The sequence below is a fragment of the Geotrypetes seraphini genome, chromosome 15 (assembly GCF_902459505.1).
Source record: "Geotrypetes seraphini chromosome 15, aGeoSer1.1, whole genome shotgun sequence".
NCBI classification, from domain to species: Eukaryota; Metazoa; Chordata; class Amphibia; order Gymnophiona; family Dermophiidae; genus Geotrypetes; species Geotrypetes seraphini.
In genome coordinates, this window is record NC_047098.1 from 1,700,792 (window position 1) to 1,720,175 (window position 19,384).

At 40.3% G+C, this 19,384-nt stretch overlaps 1 protein-coding gene across 10 annotated transcripts in view; it reads right to left on the minus strand.

The window, feature by feature from the left end:
- Positions 1-19,384, minus strand: part of UBR4 (ubiquitin protein ligase E3 component n-recognin 4) — a 283,469-nt gene that overhangs the window by 205,485 nt on the left and 58,600 nt on the right. For all 10 annotated transcript variants that reach the window (XM_033921741.1, XM_033921740.1, XM_033921739.1 and 7 more), the window contains 6 exons: positions 14,444-14,566; positions 11,732-11,961; positions 7,837-7,961; positions 7,154-7,251; positions 6,525-6,682; positions 2,349-2,561 (listed from right to left, as the gene is read on the minus strand). In XM_033921741.1, the coding sequence (XP_033777632.1) occupies positions 2,349-2,561; positions 6,525-6,682; positions 7,154-7,251; positions 7,837-7,961; positions 11,732-11,961; positions 14,444-14,566 (947 nt within the window). The remainder of the gene's footprint in view (positions 1-2,348; positions 2,562-6,524; positions 6,683-7,153; positions 7,252-7,836; positions 7,962-11,731; positions 11,962-14,443; positions 14,567-19,384) is intronic.

Below are 19,384 nucleotides of genomic sequence, written 5' to 3' on the forward strand. Positions count from 1 at the left end.
CGCATGTGGGCCTGCGACCACCTCACTACATCGAAGGAGGCCGCCATAGACCCCAAGACTTGGAGAAAATCCTGCACCCGAGGACAAATTTGAGAGTGCAATTTGCTTACCCGGGCCTCCAGAAGGAAGACCTTCCCATGGAGGTATCAATCAGGACCCCAAGATATTCCAGGTACTGAGATGGAAACAACCGGCTCTTTGCAAGGTTGACTACTCATCCCAGCGACTGCAGAAACTCCACCACCCGAGCCATGAACTCCACCACCTGAGCCGTGACCCGAGTGCTCTCCTGGAACGACTTGGCTCGAATCAACCAGTCGTCCAGATAAGGATGAACAAGAATGCCCTCTTTGTGCAACACCCCCACGACAACCACCATCACCTTGGTGAACGTCCGCAGAGCCATGGTCAGACCAAAGGGAAGTGCACAGAACTGATAGTGTTGCGCCAAGATCGCAAAGCACAGGAAGCAATGATGGGCGGCCCAAATAGGAATGTGTAAGTAGGCCTTGGTCAGAAACTCCCCCGGCTGAACTGCCAGAATCACAGACCGCAGAGTTTCCATGCGGAATGAAGGCACGTGAAGAGCCCTGTTGACCCACTTCAAATCCAGGATGGCACCACAAAGTAAACTGAGTACCAACCTGTGCCCCACTCCTGCGGGGGAACTGGAACCACTGCGTGGAGATCTAACAATCTTTGATGGGTCTGACAAAAGGCCTGCTGCTTCCACCTGCGAGGGAGAAGCAAGAAAATGGTCTGGCAAGGACTGGGCAAACTCCAGAACATAGCCGTCCCGGATCACTTCCGGAACCCACTAATCGGACATGATGTCAGCCCACGTGGATAAAAGTATCTCAACCGGGCGCCCACCAGAACCAAGATGGGCGCTGGCAAGGAGTCATTGTGCAGGACAGGCGGCAGGGGACCCAGCGGGAGTGCTACCTGCACCACAGCGGGCACCACAAAAGGACTGCATGCACTGGAAGAACCTGCCTTTTGAGAGCCTGTCTTTTGAGAGACTGAAAAGAAGCAGCCCCTCGACCGGAGCGGAAACAGAAGAAATCATGCCCACAAGCAGCGCCGTCTCGAGCCAGCGGCCTAGGCCTATCCTCAGGCAAACGAGGCACTTTAGAATCAATGAGAGTCTGAACCAACTTGTCCAAGTCCTCATCAAACAAGAAAGATATATTCTGAGCACTAAAAAAAAAAAAGATAGGCCATCATGATTAAGAGAAGATAGAGGCTATTATAGCCAAAGAGCATCTTCAAAAAAATAGAAAAATCATTACAAATGAAAAAGGAAAAAAACCCATAAAGCACCGCAAAGTTAAAGATAACGCATTTAGAAGGAAAGTTAACATTTTTTTCTCAAAAAGATACTTGTCAGAGACAAAACTTCACAAAATCTGTTCAAGTAAGTTTGAAGCAAGAAGCCTGTGAGAGTCAGCTGGCCTAGGAAATGATCAAAGGCTTAAAGGGACACTCAGGGAAGACAAAGCCATGGCAGACTGACTAGCGTGCTGAAAACTCAGAAATGAAACAGAATGCCCATTATTAGTCATTTGTAACCTCTAATAGTCTATGATACCTGAAGATCGAAGGGTAGCAAACTAATGACAATTTTTGTAAACAGGTTCTTGAGGTGATCTGAGAAACTACTGAATAGTAAACCTGACAAGATTGCCATCAAAATGATACACTCTTAATGAACAAATTACAGAACATGTAGGTTTAATGGGTCAAAGTCAACTCACTACAACCCAGGTAATTCTTGCTCTGCCAATCTGCTACATTTTTGGCAAGTAATAAATTGAAACAAAACAAACGAAAAGAAAATAAGATGATACCCATTTTACTGGACTAACATTACATTTTTGGCACTCTTTTGAAGGCAAAGCCTTCTTCAGATAAGCAAAAGATGACAATTTCATCACACACAGTATATAGTGGGGAGGGAGTGTAAGAGAGAACCGCAGAGGTGAACTGGTAAATACAGATGTTGACAAAACATTACTATTTTATGGTTTCTAACGTGATACTAAACCCAGGGTTTTGTTAAGTCCTGTCTAATGAGCGTCAAAAGGTCAAACGTCACTAGATTGTTTCAAGTTACCTCTCAGTATTCAGATTATAAAGTCAATGGTGTAAGCTCAGGTTTTGAAACTCACCCGAAGGGATGTCATCTTTATTTGCTTTTTGATGTGGTGCAAGAATATTCAGTATATATATATATATTTTTATTTTTTATTTTTTTTTTGCCACTTTTTTAAGATCACCACTATCCCTACAAGATTATCTCTAATAGTAAGAATGCAACTACAAAGGCCTTACATGTACCATATTACCTGTTGGGATCCGAATGATTTGACAGTATGTTATAACACCCTGTGATGAGCTTCTCATAGACATGGGCCAAGAAATAATCTGACTCTGAAGGGCCAAGGATCCTCTCCAAAGATGTGCTGCTAGTCTCAGCCACGCTTTCAGTGCTGGTTTCCAAAAGGAGAGGCAGAAGTGAACGGATTATCTGAGGAAGGTTCAGCTCATCAGGATACCACCTAAAAAAAAAAGGGCAATCACAATACTTCTGTAACAAGGTAAATGTCCATCCAGTCGACCCAACAAGGTGGCCAGAGCTGAATCTAGCTCTTCCACTTCATCATGATTTAACACTGCTATATGTAATCTGTCTCTCCCTGTCAATTTTGAGGCACAGATAAAAGTCTGCCCAGCACCAATCCTACTTCCGAACTATTGAAATGTAGAATCAGGAAATACAAAGACAAATCAGAGAGTAAGGCCCCCGAGTCACTAAAGTCAGTGATTGTCGCTAAACTTTGCTGTATATGTACAGTCTCTTCTCCTGTAAACCGCTCTGAACTGTTTTGTGGTATTGCGGTATACAAAAATAAAGTTATTATTATTATTAAACCTGTTTTCACAGGTTTAGCGACGATCGCTGCTACCCACCCGATTCACTAAACGGTTCACCATGTATTTTCAGATCAGATCCGACCCATGCAAAATAGCCAAGCGATTGATTTGCTTGGCTATTTTGCATTGGGTTTTACTATCCTAAAACCAGACTGCTGTAGACCTGTCGGTAACTGGCCAATGGCAAGAGCGACCAGGCATCCCTCCTGCCATAAGTTCGGCAGGTGGGTGACAGAAGCCCTGATAGTAGGCTGCTTCTCCTGTCACTACTATCAGGGCTCTGCACCGACTCAATCGCTCACTGAGCAATTGAGTCAGGGAGTTTGCATGCTAATGATTTTCACCTCCGCGCAAATCATTTGCATGCAAAAAAGATAGTGAATCAATCGCTGTTTCAAAATCTTCCAGAAAATCAACCAACAGCAATTGAATTGCTTTCTTTCGTGAATCTGGGCCTAAGTCAGTTCAAAGGACATAAACCACAACGAATGGTATTACACTTTCTTAAAAATGGACAAAGAGCAGAGAGAGAAAAACACTGAGAAGTTTACCTAACTCAGCACAAAAACATGATTTTATTGTTTATTTCTTAAGGTATGAAAAAAAAGACACAAACTTATACAAAGCACCCTGAGAAAAAAAAGTGACCGGTATCAGTCAGCTCCTAGATAGCTCAGATTTTGTGGAGACGCCGCAGGAGATATAAGGGAAAGTTGGGGTCAGAAGATGTCGTCTTGATTCTACTCCCTGTTGCAGGTTCATTTATAGGTAGTTATTATTCTGATGAAAGGGGAGGGAAAGCTATGTGGGATTAGGCATCCTGTAAGGGCAAGGAGCAGGTTTTTGGTGGTCATTTATCGGGTACCTGAGCAACGCTCCAGGAATCTTACTAAAGTGTTGGGATCCTTGCACTGAATCATCCTAGACCCTGCTATCTTTGGTCCTACAATCCACTAGAATCCAGATTATCCTGTTTTAGAAGAATTTCCATTACTCACCAGGCTACAGTTTCCAACCCCCTCCTCCTGTGGAGAAGGAACACATCCAGTCTTCTTTAGTACCCCGGGACTAGAGAAGCACTGAAAAGGGCCCTCCCCATTTCATTAGTTTAAGACAAACATAATTTTTTGAAAATGGTTCAAGGTCTACCTCATTTCCATTCCTATTTGTACCTCTATCAATGCTTCATGGTGGGAGTGGTCAATCTCTCTTCCCTGTACATTTCCAGGGCATTAGGAGTAAATGTCTTTGATAATAATGCACTTAGGCTGGTCTTAGTCAAACTGAATAGCTTCTTCTGCTCTTGAAGGCCAAGAAGATTCTTAGGCATCATCTTTTAACCCTTGATACAAAAAAGGATGCCATGTTCAGGCCCCATGGCATATCAGGAACAATTCTAACCAACAAAAATGAGCCCTGAGCTCTTTGATTAGACTGTATGTTCCATCTCGCTCTTTACAATCTATGTCCCAGCATCTTTTGGAAGTTCCACCTTTCCGGAGTATCATAAAAGCTACAATCAGATCCAGGGTATTTAGCATTATGGGCCCAGGGTTGTGGAATGCCCTTCCTGATGCGATAAGTCAGATCTTACTGTTTCTCTCTTTTCGAAAAGCCTTGAAGGCTTATTTTTTCCAGGAAACTATGAAAGGGAAGAGTGCACAACAAAAATGTATTTCTGGTGTTTATTGCAATTTTAATTGTGTGCTTATTTTATTTGTATGTACTTTGTTATCCACATTGATCTTTGTGATATGTGGAATATAAATGTACTAGTCGTTAAGCCCGTTACATTAACGGGTGCTAGAATTTATGTCTGTCTGTATTTTTCTTTCTGTCTCTTTCCTCCCTCCATTTCCCTGTGTAGCGCTGTCTCTGCTTTCTTCCTCAGTCTGCACTCTCAAGCTGTAACATTACTGCTTAGCTTTTTCTCCCTGCAAGCATCTCTGCTCTCTTTGCTATTTTTCTCTTCTTGCAGGGGTCTTTGCTCTCCTTTCTCTATATGTTCCTGATTCCTGCAAACTTCTGTTTTCTCTGTATGCTCTTGATCCTGTGTTTCCCTGTAGGTGTCTCTTCCTTTTTTTTTTATTCCTTCTTCACGTATGGTTGATTTATTAAAAGTTTTTATATTTTTCCTATTTGTTGTATGCGTGTCTCCTTGGCCGCTGTATGTTTCTCTTTTTTTGCTTTCTGTGTTTGTTTGTGTTTTTTTGCTGATTGTCTACTTGGTCGCTGTCAGTCTGTCTGTCTCATTGGCTGCTGTATGTCTGTATGTCTTTTTTGCAGTCTAACTCCTTGGCCACTGTATGTCTGTATGTCTTTTTTTCCTGAATTTATCCTTGGGCATTGTATTTTTTATTTTTTTCTGTTTGTCTCCTTGGCTGTTTGTATTTTTTTTTTTGCTGTCTCCTTGCCCACTGTCTCTCTGTCTGTCTACTTGGACGCTGTATGTAAGTATGTCTGTCTCCTTGGCTGCTGTATGTCTGTTTGTCATTTTTTTCCTGTGTCTCTCTCTCTCCTTGTCCTCTGTGTTTTGTTATTTTTTCAATCTGTCTCTTTAGCCCCCTGTCCTTCTGTGAGTGTCTGTGTGTCTCTCTTTCCTTGTCAACTGCTGTTTGTTTGTTTTTTTCAATCTCTCTTTAGCTCCTGATCCCCTCTCACTGACCCTTGCGACTGCATGTTATTCCGGCTGGGTTTCCATGGCAACCCTGCTCGCGGGTCTGTGAGTGTAGGGCCGTTCTGTTATTTCCTAGTGGGAAGCTGTCCGGGTCTGGCAGTGCCGTGTAGGGAAGAAGCGGGGAGGCGGGGCCTCAGCACCGGCCGGGCAGCTCGCACCGCCGGCCCCCATGAGCCCGAGGCCGGTGGCGGGGGAGGCAGGGACATGCCTGGCGTGCCATGGTGCAGGAGGAACGGAGATCGGCGGCTGGCTGCGGTCCTGCTTGTGGAGGCAATCGGCTGGTGATGTATAAGCGCACATGCGCACTCCTTCGGCCACAGACCTACAGGGCACGGAACACGCAAATAGGAGTGCGCATGCGCGGCTAGTTTTTTATTATATAGGATTAAAATAAATAAATTTTAATGTATGCACCAAAGTCCATGTCATGGCACTTCAAACCACCACTGAGGCTGACTAAGTGGGCTAACAAAAGCTGCCTGGCTTTGTCTTTGTTTGATTAACTGAAAGCCCAACAAGCCAATCAACTTTTTGGACTGGAGGAGCACTAATATTTTTGAGGCAAATGCTGCAAAAGAGAGAAGAGACAAACCTGGGGCTTGCTGGTGGATAAGAAAGCTGAGCCCACAAAGCTCCAGAAGGTATCTAGGTGACTGTAAGCAGTGAAGTCACCATCCTTTTGTGTGTCTGGAGATTCACCTTGTTTTCATTTACTTTTATCCTCTGAATGAGGTAAAAGTTGTTAGATTAGGAATAGAATAGCCATGACTTCAGTGAATGCCAGACCAAGGCCTTCCTTATCTTTACAGCCATCTCCTCTAGATATATACAGATACATTTATCTCAAACTATGACACACACACAAGTATATCTGCACAATAAGTTTGTGAAAAAAGATTTGCACACTTACACAATTAGATCCCCTGTGAGTCGCACCAGAGAGAGAAGAATGTGTTTCAGAGAGGCAGCAAGAGGCAGATTTTGACTACACAAAGTGCCCAAATGTGCGGCCTGCACTGCACTAATATAGCTCTCTGCTGGGATGGTGTCATTGGCAAAGGCATTACGCTACAAAATAAAAAAAAAAAAATACAGCCTTAAAATGTACACAAGAAATATAGGAACATGAAGTCCACAGAATAATTCATTAATTCTCTTAAACATAGCAAAGCAACCTTCATATTCAATAGAATGACTGAATTATGATAAAGAAGGTGGAATTTAAAGACTGCCCCTAGCCGTTAAGCAAATTTGCCACGTTGATATTCTAATTACATAAATAGAATTACTAATTATTCTTCCCAATCCCAGGGCAGACCAGCCCACTGCTCTCTACTGAATACAGGCAAAAATACAGTGTTCCTTCAAAAGAGGATGAGTGAAAAATAAAAACAGACTTGATGGCAGCACTGGCTGATCAGTTCTTTCAGCTACTAGCTCTCTCTCATGCCTCCTTGGTTTTAGAGGATTCGGGAAAGCATTAACATTTATTAGGAGGCTCTGCAGCATACATAACAATTAAGCAGTGTGTAGACTTACCCAGGATCCAATATTGGGGAATTCATTAGTGTGGATACCATTCCAGGACTCACATAAGGTCTGTAGTGCTGACGGCAGGTTTTGCACTAGTGTTGGACCTGCAAATAAAAGACAAAGAATCAGAAAATCATGAGAGGGCAAACAGTAGAACCAAATCAGGATTAGGGAAGACTATGGTGCCAAATGGCCCATCCACATCTCCTCCTCTCCCTATTGGCTAAGGCTCTTAACATTTGCATCTCCTCTTCCTATAGGTTAAGGCTCTTTACACCTGCATTGTGAGGTCATAAAGCTTTATGGTTATAGAAACATGATGACAGATAAAGGCCAAACGGCCCATCCGCAGCATCCACTATCTCCTCCTCTCCCTATTGGCTAAGGCTCTTAACATTTGCATCTCCTCTTCCTATAGGTTAAGGCTCTTTACACCTGCATTGTGAGGTCATAGAGCTTTATGGTTATAGAAACATGATGACAGATAAAGGCCAAACGGCCCATCCGCAGCATCCACTATCTCCTCCTCTCCCTATTGGCTAAGGCTCTTAACATTTGCATCTCCTCTTCCTATAGGCTAAGGCTCTTTACACCTAAATAGTGAGGTCATAGAGCTTTATGGTTATACATCAGTGATAGCTCCTAAACTTGTAGCTCTGAAAGGGCCATCTGAACTGCCCAAGCCTCACCTAAAGTGTTTGCTTTACAGCGGCTGGATCCAACAGCCAGCACAGCGGCATAACCCTGCAGTTTCTGTTCTGGTGGCCTATTCTCAGGGGATCCTTCTTCAGTGAGATTCTGCAGCAAGTATGATCTATGGAAAAAAGACAATTCAGAAAACAGCATTTGCATGAGACAACTCAGAACGCAATGAAAAGTAGCAGGACATAAAAGCAGATTACAATTATTTTGTGATCTTTAAGTAACAGAGAATGGAAGATTAGGTTGTTTCTGTTAGTCCCTGGAGGATTCAGTACACAAGGTGCTCAATCCCTTCCCGCAATCTGGGAGTTGTAGAAATCCAGACACTTTTCTGAGCATGTGCTCCTCCCACTTCAAAGAGAATTAGAGCCCCCCTTTTAGCTCAGTCCCAAAGCCAAACAACATTCCTGAACAAATCCATGACAAGGAAGCTCCCCAACAATATAAATAATATGAACTGGTCTGCTCTGCAAAACATGAAAACAAGTAATAAACATGCAAAAGGCAACACAGAAAAAAAATACCGAGGAACAATGTAAAACTAACCACCTGTGTGCAATGAGCACCCACATTCAGTAATATGCATAACCACAAGACCCATCTACTGGCTGGAAGAACCTGAAGCGTGTAAGGAGAATAACCGAAACTAAAGAAAGCAGGCAATGGAGGAAGTGACATCATCACTAGGGAATGGATGTCTGACTTGAGCAAGGAAATTGTAATTAAAAGCATTCCACTTACTGCAACTGAATGCCAACCAGAAAGAAACGTGAATAGGTTCTCGTTGAGCCATGGTGGAGAAAACTGGCAATGTGGAGGCAAAGATGGCTTCTGAACCATCGGTGTCAGAAGACTATGAAGAATTAGCCGGCACTCCTGGCAACATCATCATCACTAATAAAGATGTTTCCCGATGCCATTGAGGATCTTGAAAATAAATCCCTTAAAAACAATTTATGTTTTAAAGAGATCCCTGAATTGGAGCAATATCATGATGCGTAGCAAGTGGTTATAAGGATCTGCCAATTTTTATTGAGACCAGAGGATCAAATTTCTGATGGTGAGCCATCCCAATCTATCAAGTTAGACTGAGTGCACAGAAGTCTGGGGCCTTGGGCTGATACTAATCCCCGGGACATCATTGCTTGTTTTCAAGACTTCAGGATGAAAGAGGCGATCTTGCAGAAGAGTAATGTTCATCAAGACTTAACTTGGGATAATTGCAAAATTTCTGTCTTTCAAGACTTGGCAAAAACTATTCTGCAAAAAAGAGAGGCAATGGCTGGTGTCACCCATTATTTACAGGCTGCAAATTACTGTTATAGATGGCTTTTCCCTTTTGGGATGTTGATTACTGTCTCTGGGAAGTCTAAATGAGTGACTGGCCCTACAGATACATCCTCAGTGTGAGAGGATATTACATCCCCTAGGAACAGGATTATTTCCTACTTCACCAGGGTGATACTGTCCTTCTAGGAGTCCTCTCTCCTCTAAGGCAGCAAGAGGCTACCAGACTAGTATAGCGAGCCTTAGGATTTTATTATATGCTTTATTTAGTGTTTCTTTCTTAGTCTAAGGGTTATATTGTATGCTTATTTAGTGTTTGATTTTTGCAGGTAATGAAATATAAAGAGTTATCCTGTTGTCCTAATTAGAATAACTGACAATAATTAAAACTATAAGTAAAGAAATGAGCTAGGGATGGGCAGGAGAGGGGAGGGTGGGAGGGAATGGAGACTAAGTCAGATCCTGCTCTGTCTGCCAGAAACTCCCTCTAGCAGAAGGTTCAAGCTTACAAAACTGTAGAACTATAAAAAGGCTATTATTCTATGGAGACTAGCTAAGTAAAGTTTGCTCTTTTAAGATCTAAACTGTCTATAGAAGGGAACCTACAATTTAGCTTTTCTCCCCAAACCTATCAAAGCTCAAAACAAAATACGCATACTTACCCAAAGATGTCTTCTATTCTCCTCTCAGAAAGAGATGTAGAGCAAATCCAAAAGACTTCTCCACTGATTGCTTACAGAAACTGAAAACTAAAGGGGGCTCCAACTCTCTCTCTAAGGAGGGAGGAGCATGTGCTCAGTAAAGTGTTTGGATTTCTGCAACCCCTGGATTACAGGAAGGGATTGAACACTTAGCATACTGAATCCAGAAGGGACGTAACAGAAACTTACTTGCACATATTTTTATTTTAATGTTGATATATGTGCTCAAAACAAGGTTTAGTCCCATCAAGACAAAAAGAACAAAACATTTCAAAACATAGAAAGCAAAGAATTCTACAAACTTCAATCACAAGAAACATACTCTGTAATGCTGACATCACTTTATCTGATCCTGTGCAGTCCACAGCTAAACCAGTTAACATTTTATTTAAAATTTGCTATATTGCTTGGCTTAAAATTAAGAACTCAGCAGTGCACAATAAAAACGTAAGAATTGCCGCTGCTGGGACAGACCAGTGGTCCATCGTGCCCAGCAGTCCGCTCCCGCGGCAGCCCCCAGGTCAAAGACCAGTGCCCTAACTGAGACTAGCCTTACCTGCGTACATTCTGGTTCAGCAGAAACTTGTCTAACTTTATCTTGAATCCCTGGAGAGTGTTTTCCTGTATAACAGCCTCCGGAAGAGCGTTCTAGTTTTCCACCACTCTTTGGGTGAAGAAGAACTTCCTTAGGTTTGTACAGAATCTATCCCCTTTTAACTTTAGAGAGTGCCCTCTCGTTCTCTCTACCTTGGAGAGGGTGAACAACCTCCAATCAGTGAATACGACTGCGCGTAGGCTCCATTACTGAGGCCTCCTCCTGTATAAATGATACTTTGAATAGGTAATATTGTGCACTCTTTCATATAAGTGGGAAGTGTTTGATTTATGTCATTTTGTGTAATTATTTCCCACTAGGAAGAAAGTGCAGAGACCAGCAGCAGTCAATTCATGCCCTCCAAATACAAGACGACACCCTGACAGTAAAACGTCTGGTTGGACCAATACCTGCTGCTCAGATCTATCCGCTAGCGAGATGCAGAGAACAATTCCAGCTCGTGGTCCAGTCCCTAGTCCTGGGTCTTCTAGACTACTGCAACATCCTCTATCTCCCCTGTCCTGCAACCATGATAAAACAATTACAACCAGTACAAAACACAGTTCTGAGACTTATCTACTCACTGAGGAAACACGACCACATCACAGCCACTTACCTTGATTCACACTGGCTCCCAATACAAACAAGAATACTATTCAAATTCTACTGTTTAATATTTAAGACCATAAACGGAGATTGCCCAGCCTACTTGAATAACCGACTAATCCAAACAACCACAACCAGACATAGGAGAACCCACACTCCATTCACGCAACCTCCAATCAGAAACGTCAAACGAAAAAAATGTACGATGGCCTCCTGGCCATTCAAGCAGCAAAACTGGACTACCAACTCTTCAATTTACTGATCACGACCTCAGACTACAAAACCTTCAGAAAAGAAATAAAAACCCTGCTATTCAAGAAATCCTTAACGACAAACTAACACAGCAAGAATCATCTCAATCCCCAATAGCAACCCGCTCCACTCCATAATACCATGGAGAAATGTCCAGATAACTCCTTATGTATTCCTAAATGTCCAGATAACTCCTTATGTAATCTGCCTTGAACCGCAAGGTAATGGCGGAAGAGAAATCACTAATGTAATGATTAGCTGTGGGATACAAAGGACTCTGTATAAAGCGAAATAATCTAACCAGTGGTTCTCAATTTCTATCTGCTGGCAGAAGAGTGTAAATCCACACATCTGGACTTCAAAAATCACATTACATGAGGGATACATATCTATAAGCTTCCCAAGCTCTGCACTCCTCAGCAAGCGGAAGGAGGACTATACCTGGTGAATGCTGCATAGCTGTCAATGAGCTGGAGTGCAGCTGGCAGTAGGTTTTTGGTGATTTCGGATGGCACATGAGGATCTGTCTCTGCAGCCAGCTTAGAGAAATGTTCATCCAATGACACCTGAACTTTAGAGATCACAGCATCCAAGGTATAGATGGACTTCAAATTGGGTATTTGATGCAGCTGCAGGAAAGTGTAGAAATCAATTCCACAGAAAGAAGAAATCTTCAGAAAGAAAAAAAAGGAAGAGTTTGTTAGGTAGGATTCGTGCTATAGATGCCTAGAAAAGCAGAGTCCAAAACAAAATCATTCGTACCCAAAGATCTACAAAGTGATTTTCAGAGATACATTTAGAGTTTCTATATTAAAAAGTGGCCACATTTGTACCAATGAACTAATCCCGGCTTCTACTTATTATGACAGGGGTTTCCATACAACAGATTACGAATAATTGGAAAAATTGGGGTAGACTGAATTATAGTTTCTGGTGAAACTCTTTATTGTCATGTATATAAAATGGAAAGGGTAATAGCCACACAGCAGGGGAATTTTAGAACATTTCAGGATATCTGGGAATCATTAACAAATTATTGTAATGAATGAAGATTATTTTTCTCCTTAATTATGTATGTCCAAGGCGGGGGGAGGGAGGGGGTAGATTTTGGTCTTTGTATAAATGTAAGGAATGTGATGATGGGGATTATTATATGTTTTCTGTGTTTAAAGATTGTTAGTGATTAGAGGGGAGGGGGGAGATAAATTCTGAACTTGATTTTTACAGAATATTAAGTGTTGTTTCTGAGTTTAAAATGTTTTTATATGCTGATATTCTTATTGTAACTTTTTAAAAATGAATAAAGAATTTAAAAAAAAAAATTCTGGCTAGAAGACCACATTTTGAAAGGTTGCTTTTAATGCACCCATGTCTGAGAAACTCCCTGACCTCCTACTTGACCTATTTGCCTGCTTGATTAGACTGTAAGCTCTACTGAGCAGGGACTGTATCTTGAATGTTTTAATGTACAATGCTGCATACGTCTAGCAGCACTATAGAAATGATTAGTAGTAGTATTTATGGGCAAGCAAGATCTTTGAGATCCCGGGGCCAAATATGATTAACCATACGATGTTAGGAATTGCATATTCTCAGCTCTGGACAACAGACCTTAAAAGGTTGAGCCCCTTGTGTAATAAAATAAGTCATATCAGCTTTTGAAAGAAATTAACAAGATAATGGACATGAGATATAAACATAGAACCGTTTTAAATGCTACTAAGGCATTATTTTTTTCATTTTCAGAACTTTTATTGAAACTCAAATACAGCCAATGACATTAACAGACAACAGTAAAAAAGAATACAACTTTATAGTGAATGAGTTCAAACAAAATACATGAAAGCCTCCCCTACTTCTATTCATTTTATAAAAGGTTTGTAACTCCCCCCAAACAAACCATGAACCCACAAGGCCACCAGTAGACCAAGTGCATAAGCTCAGAGCATAACATAGAGAAACATGATAGCAGATAAAGGCCAAATGGCCATCTGCAGCATCCACTATCTCCTCCTCTCCCTATTGGCTAAGGCTCTTAACATTTGCATCTCCTCTTCAGGGTACTTCGGGCCTCCCTGCCAGCAGCAGCCATGATGGCTAGGGAAGCCCCAGAGCCGTGCATGGTTGGGGAATCCCGGATATCCCCACCGCTCACTTTCCCTTTGTGGCTGACTCGGACGAGGATTCCCCTTCACACGGCCACAAGCAAAAACAGCACACACCGGCCACGTTCAGACCTCAGCGGGAGCACACTCAGCACTTCTTAAGCTGAGAAGTGCTCATTGTGAACCACGAGGCAGGCTCAGAAAAACCACTGGTTAGCTAGAACAGAGAAAAATTAATGAATGAAACTTCACTTCAGACCAGCACTAGAGAACATCAATGGCTCTGCCTCAGTCTATTTTTTTTTTTTAAGTTTAACGCTTAAAGGAGCAGACCTCACTGGCTCTCCAAGCTGTAGTCTTTGCCCCCTGGCAAGACATACAGCTGAGGCACCTCTAAATAAAAATTGGAATGGTGAGGAAATGGGGGGAGGGTCTTGGCCACCTCAATGCGACACCCCTGAGGTTTAATGGGACTCCTACAGGCCCCAAGCACAGTCCAGACAATAAAAAGACAGAAAAAGTCCCTGCCTTTCCTCTCCAAAAGTTCTTAAGGTATGGCCTAGAAAAACAGAACAGGAAAGCACAGGCTTACCACTCCACCTGCTGGAGACTGAGAACAGACTGATTCTATGAGGGACATCACAGCCCACTTGTACTGTTGAGTTCAGTGTATTCTCAGTCTCCACCTGCTGGCAGAGAAGCTTAAATCCATCTGTCTGTGTCGGTCTGGAGGGACGCTATAAAGGGGGATTTTCAAAAGGAGAAATTAGGGTTTACCTGCTAATTTTCTTTCTTTTAGTCCCTCCAAACCAGCACAGATAAATGGGTTATGCTCCTCTACCAGCAGACCAATGTATTTAGCCCAGTATCCTGTTTCCAAAAGTGGCCAATTCAGGTCACAAATACCTGACAGAAGCCCAAAGAGTAGCAAAACTCCATGCAAGAAGTCCTGGTGCTAGTCTGGAGTGACGCTAGAGAATGCACTTTAAACACAGGGAATGACAGGTTTAAAACTATTCAAACCCTTCCCCACCAAGCCCTGCATTACCTGTCTGGCAATGTACTCTTCTGCAATTTCAACATCGTACTTCACTGATCTGCATTTAGAGGCGGCAAGTTCAGTAACAGAGCTCGCAGGTTCAGACTTCAATCCCTGCTTCACAAGGTGCTCCTATCAATAATAACAACAACTTTATTTTTATATACCACAAACAGTTCAAAGTGGTTTACAGAGGAAGAGACTGTATACAGACAGCAATATTACAAAAGACAGGGACAATAAAGAGTTGTTCAGCTTAAAGATTTGCAGTCGCATGTACTTCTGAGGCTTTTTTAATCAGGCTGCTTATTATGAAAGTAAAGTAAAATTCATTTACATTTATGAGCAAAAAAAAAAAAAAAAAAAAAACACAACAAAAGCCACACTGAACACGGCTCTCAAAGGCTCACTGTACTGTTAATTTGACTCACTGAAAGACTACAAATGTAGATCACTAAACTGTACAATTAGCAAAAAAAAAAAAACATTCTGAAGAGCTTAATGAGATTTTGGAACAAATTATGTAGCTCAAAAAAATAAAAAAAAATTAACACCAAACAAACTAATGGTCTTTTTCTATGGCATAAAAGAATAAAAAAAGTGAAACAATGAGGAACTGGAAATTTAATCCCCAAAAAGCTAAATGTCACTAAATGTCAGTACACTTGTCTTTTCTCCGCATTTGCATTTATTTAGAGGTCTTCAATAGACCAGTGGGGGATCAAAACTGGGCACTGAGGGTCAAAAATAGACTGGTTTTCAAGCTATCCCTATTGAATATGCAGACCTGGAGAAGCTTGAAGAACCTCGGGAAAAAAGCAAATGAATGGTATTTTAGGATGTTCCATTGATAAATATTTATATTCCCTAAATGTAATAACACCTTTTTCCTTAGCTTCATTTAACTTCTCCATAACTTTCTTCCTAAATTCACTTATAGGGTCCACATTCCTCATATATCCTGAAATCTGATCCAATTGTCTATAGGCTTCCCTATCATAATCTTCCCTTTTCCTAATCACCACTGCACTCCCCTTATCAGCTCACGTGATCACAATGGACTGTAATGTCCATCTTTGTGTTCTAGATAAATGATAAGGTCTCTTCCCTCAATTGAGTCAACTTCCTGTAATACCAATCTCTGGAATGTTTCTGGATCATTAAGGCCAAGGGGGAACCAATGAGACTTACTCCAGAAAAGGTATTAGATACTTCCAAATCCCCTTCAGCATCTTTCTGATATGCAAAATACACTCGTAATCGTAATTTCTGAAAGAATATATACAAATGCACTCGAGTTGTAAAAAAATCATAAGGTGAAAAGTCATAAGTCCCATTGTCTGTAGTAAGGGGTCATTGTTTCAACTACTTTCCCAATTCGTGGATTTTTATTTACCAGAACTGGTGCGTCGGATTCCCTCCTATTTTGAGGATTCAACTCGCTCAACTGAAGAACTGAATAAAATTACAGTACAACAGCCAGTAACATTGGTGACTCTGGATGTAAAAGCCCTGTATATTAACATAACAGGGGGAAGCAGAACTATTAAAATATTTGATCAGAGAAATGGATCTTAGAGTTTAAATGTAGTCAATTGGTGATTAAGAATAATCATTTTATGTATGATAATAGATTCTTTCTACAGATGCTACGGTGGCCCCGTTAATAGCTTGCCTCTATATGAGCAGATTTGAACAGAGGTATGTGTATAACAGTAGGTTTAAGGAGTACATTGTCAGTTGGAAAAGGTTTATTGATGATGCCCTTGTGATCTGGTCGGGAAATGAGTTTATTTTGAAAGAATTTTTGCAGTATTTGTGATTTGTGATGTGAATATTTCATTCTGATTCAGTTTCTTGATGGGCAGATTACAATTGAGAAGGGGCAATTTAGCACATCAATCTTTAGAAAGCCTACTGACCATAACACTTTCCTGCATTATGCCAGTCATCATCCCAAAAATTTGAGAGACAGTGGGTCAATTTCTAAGAATGAGGCATTTATGTTCTGGAGAAGAGAAGTTTTCATGTCAAGCAGGACATATGAAGGAACAGTTTAGTCAATGGGGATATCCTTCTAAAGTTATACACCGGGCCTTTAAAAGGGCGAAATACACTAATTGTGAGTAGTTATTGTTACAAACGGGAAGTAGGCAGAAAGATAATCAGGTAACATGTGTGCTGCCCCATTCTTTTCAAGCTCAGCAAATTAGGAAAGTGATATGTAAACATTGGAATATTTTAAATTTGCATCCCCAATTAGTGTAAGTTCCCAGGTTTGCATACACTCGGGGTCATAATTTACAGAAAATATTAGCTGATCATGGGGTGAGGGAAGAGAATCTGGCTGATCAATATGGACATTTTTGCTGTAATAGATGTGTATATTGTAAATATACTTTACAAGTGGACAGAGTCATCAGTCCTGGTAATGGGAGGTTATTTTTTTTCTTAGGGGGCATTTGATTGTGAGACATCTCAAGCAGTATACGGGATTTGCTTCCCATGTGGGAAATGGTACATTGGACAAATGAGGAGAAAGATCAAGCAACAGACTGCTCAGCATTTAAGTAATTTACAATTATGGAAAATTGATTTGCCATTAATGGCGCATTGGGAGGAGTTTAATCATGATGTGGAGAAGTTAAGATTTGTGGTGTTAATGGTGATTAAGCTGCAGTTGGGGGGGGGAATGCATTTGATCTACTGCTTAGGAAATTTAATAAAAGTTTTTCATTTTCCTTTACTGTATCCTCAATATTATTTTTAATAAGGATACCTAAATACTTTAGACCCTTGTCTTTCCATACAAAGGTAAATGAATCAAATAGTCCTTTGACACAATGAACATTAAGCGGGAGAACTCCAATTAATCTTATATCCTGAAAATTTTCCAAATCTCTCTATCAATTCAAGTAAGCATGGTATGGTGGTCTCTGGATTCCTCAAATAAAGCAGTATATCATCTGCATAAGCAGAGAGTTTATATTCCCAATTCGAATAAGGAATACCCTGTATCCCCTTTGCTTGATTAATAGCAATTAACAGGGGCTCCAAGACAACATCAAAGAGCAATGGAGATAAGGGACAACCCTGTCTAACCCCCCTTCGCAAGTCAAATCTATCTGATAAACTATTATTAATGTATAATCTTGCACCAGGAGAGCTATACAGCGTCTGAATCATTTGAATGAAACCAGACCCCACCCCAAACCAGTCCAATGCTTGGTACATAAAATTCCATTCTACCCTGTCAAAGGCCTTTTCTGCATCTAGAGAGACCAAGAAAGTCAGATCATTCACTGTTTTTGTTAAATTTAAAGTATGAAAAGCCAATCTAGTGTTATGAGAAGAATGTCTCCTTGCAACAAATCCTGTTTGGCGATTATCAATAATAAAAGGGAGAGCTTTTGCCAATCTTAAAGCCAATAATTTAGCAAGAATTTTCCCATCCACATTTATTAATGAAATAGGCCTGTAGCTTGATACCAAAGTTGGATCTCTGTTTGGTTTTGGTAAAACAATAACCACCGAATCTGTCATAGTACCTGAAATACAACCATTATCCAAGTTTATTATATAATTTGATTAATCGCCTATTACAATTTCTAGGTGATGTACAATTTCTTAAATAATCAAGTACAGGTAACAAATCAAACAAACAAAAGTCATGTCAAATTAAAATCACAAATATAAACATTCCTATACATAGTTTAACCTATACATATAATATCAAAACAAAGGGAAAATTACAATCAATATTTAGTTTAAATATGTTTAGGGAAAAAACAGTAGGAGGGGAAACAAATATAGTTTGTAATAAAATATAAGATAAAAGGAGACAGAATCTTTAAGTTTATTCACTAAAAGCATCTATAAAAAGAAAACTCTTAAGTTTGGTCTTGAATTTATCCAAATTCTTTTCCTCGCTAATAAATAATGGGAGGTCATTCCAAGACTGGGAAGCGGTTATTGAGAAAATAGTGTGACGCCTCGTATTGATAACTTTTAATGAAGGAATGGCCAACAAGTGTTGGTCTTGTGATCTCAACTGTCTTGAGGTAAAATAAGGAATTAAGACTCTAAAAATAAAAGCAGGGGTTTTAAATAATAATGATTTGAAAGCAAGCAAGCATAGTTTGAATAAAATACGGTGTGCAACTGGGAGCCAATGTGCCTTTTTAAGTAATGGGGAGTCAGTTGATGCTGATACAAATTTAACAAATATGGTAAAAGGTTAATTTGAAATGATTTATAGAATTCTACAGTAAAACCACCACCACCTGGAGCGGATCCAACTCTAAGAGACTTCAATGCTACTTCTAATTCTTTTAGAGATATAGGTTCTTCTAAACTTCCTTTTACATGCTCAGGAATTTTTGGACCTATAATTGAATTTAAAAAATTTAAACCATCTTGTTCTTTATTTCTATAAGTCTCTGAAGAATATAGGTCCTTATAGAAAGCAAGAAATTGCTGTAAAATATGCTCATTCTTAGTATATGAATCACCTCTATTATTTTTTATTACAACAATCTTTGTCCTCCTTTTTTTTTTTGCCTTAAGATAATTTGCTAATAATTTCCCAGCCTTATTTGAATTTCCATAATACTGAGCTTGCTGACAGAACAAATCATTCCTAACAAGCTTTGAAGATAATTCATTATATTTAGCTTTAGCTTTTAACAAAATTTGTAATGTATTTTGTTCCCATCTATTAATTAACTTATTTTCCAAAATTTTGATTTCTTTTTCCAAGTCATAAAAATGTTTTTTAGCTTGTTTTCTAACATAAGCTGAATATGAAATAATATACCCTCTCATTGTTGCTTTAAAAGCATCCCATACCACCTCAATATTAATATCTCCAGAATCATTAATTTGAAAAAACTCAATTATTTTTGATTTAAACTCATCCATAAATTTTAAATCTGCAATCAGAGCATTATT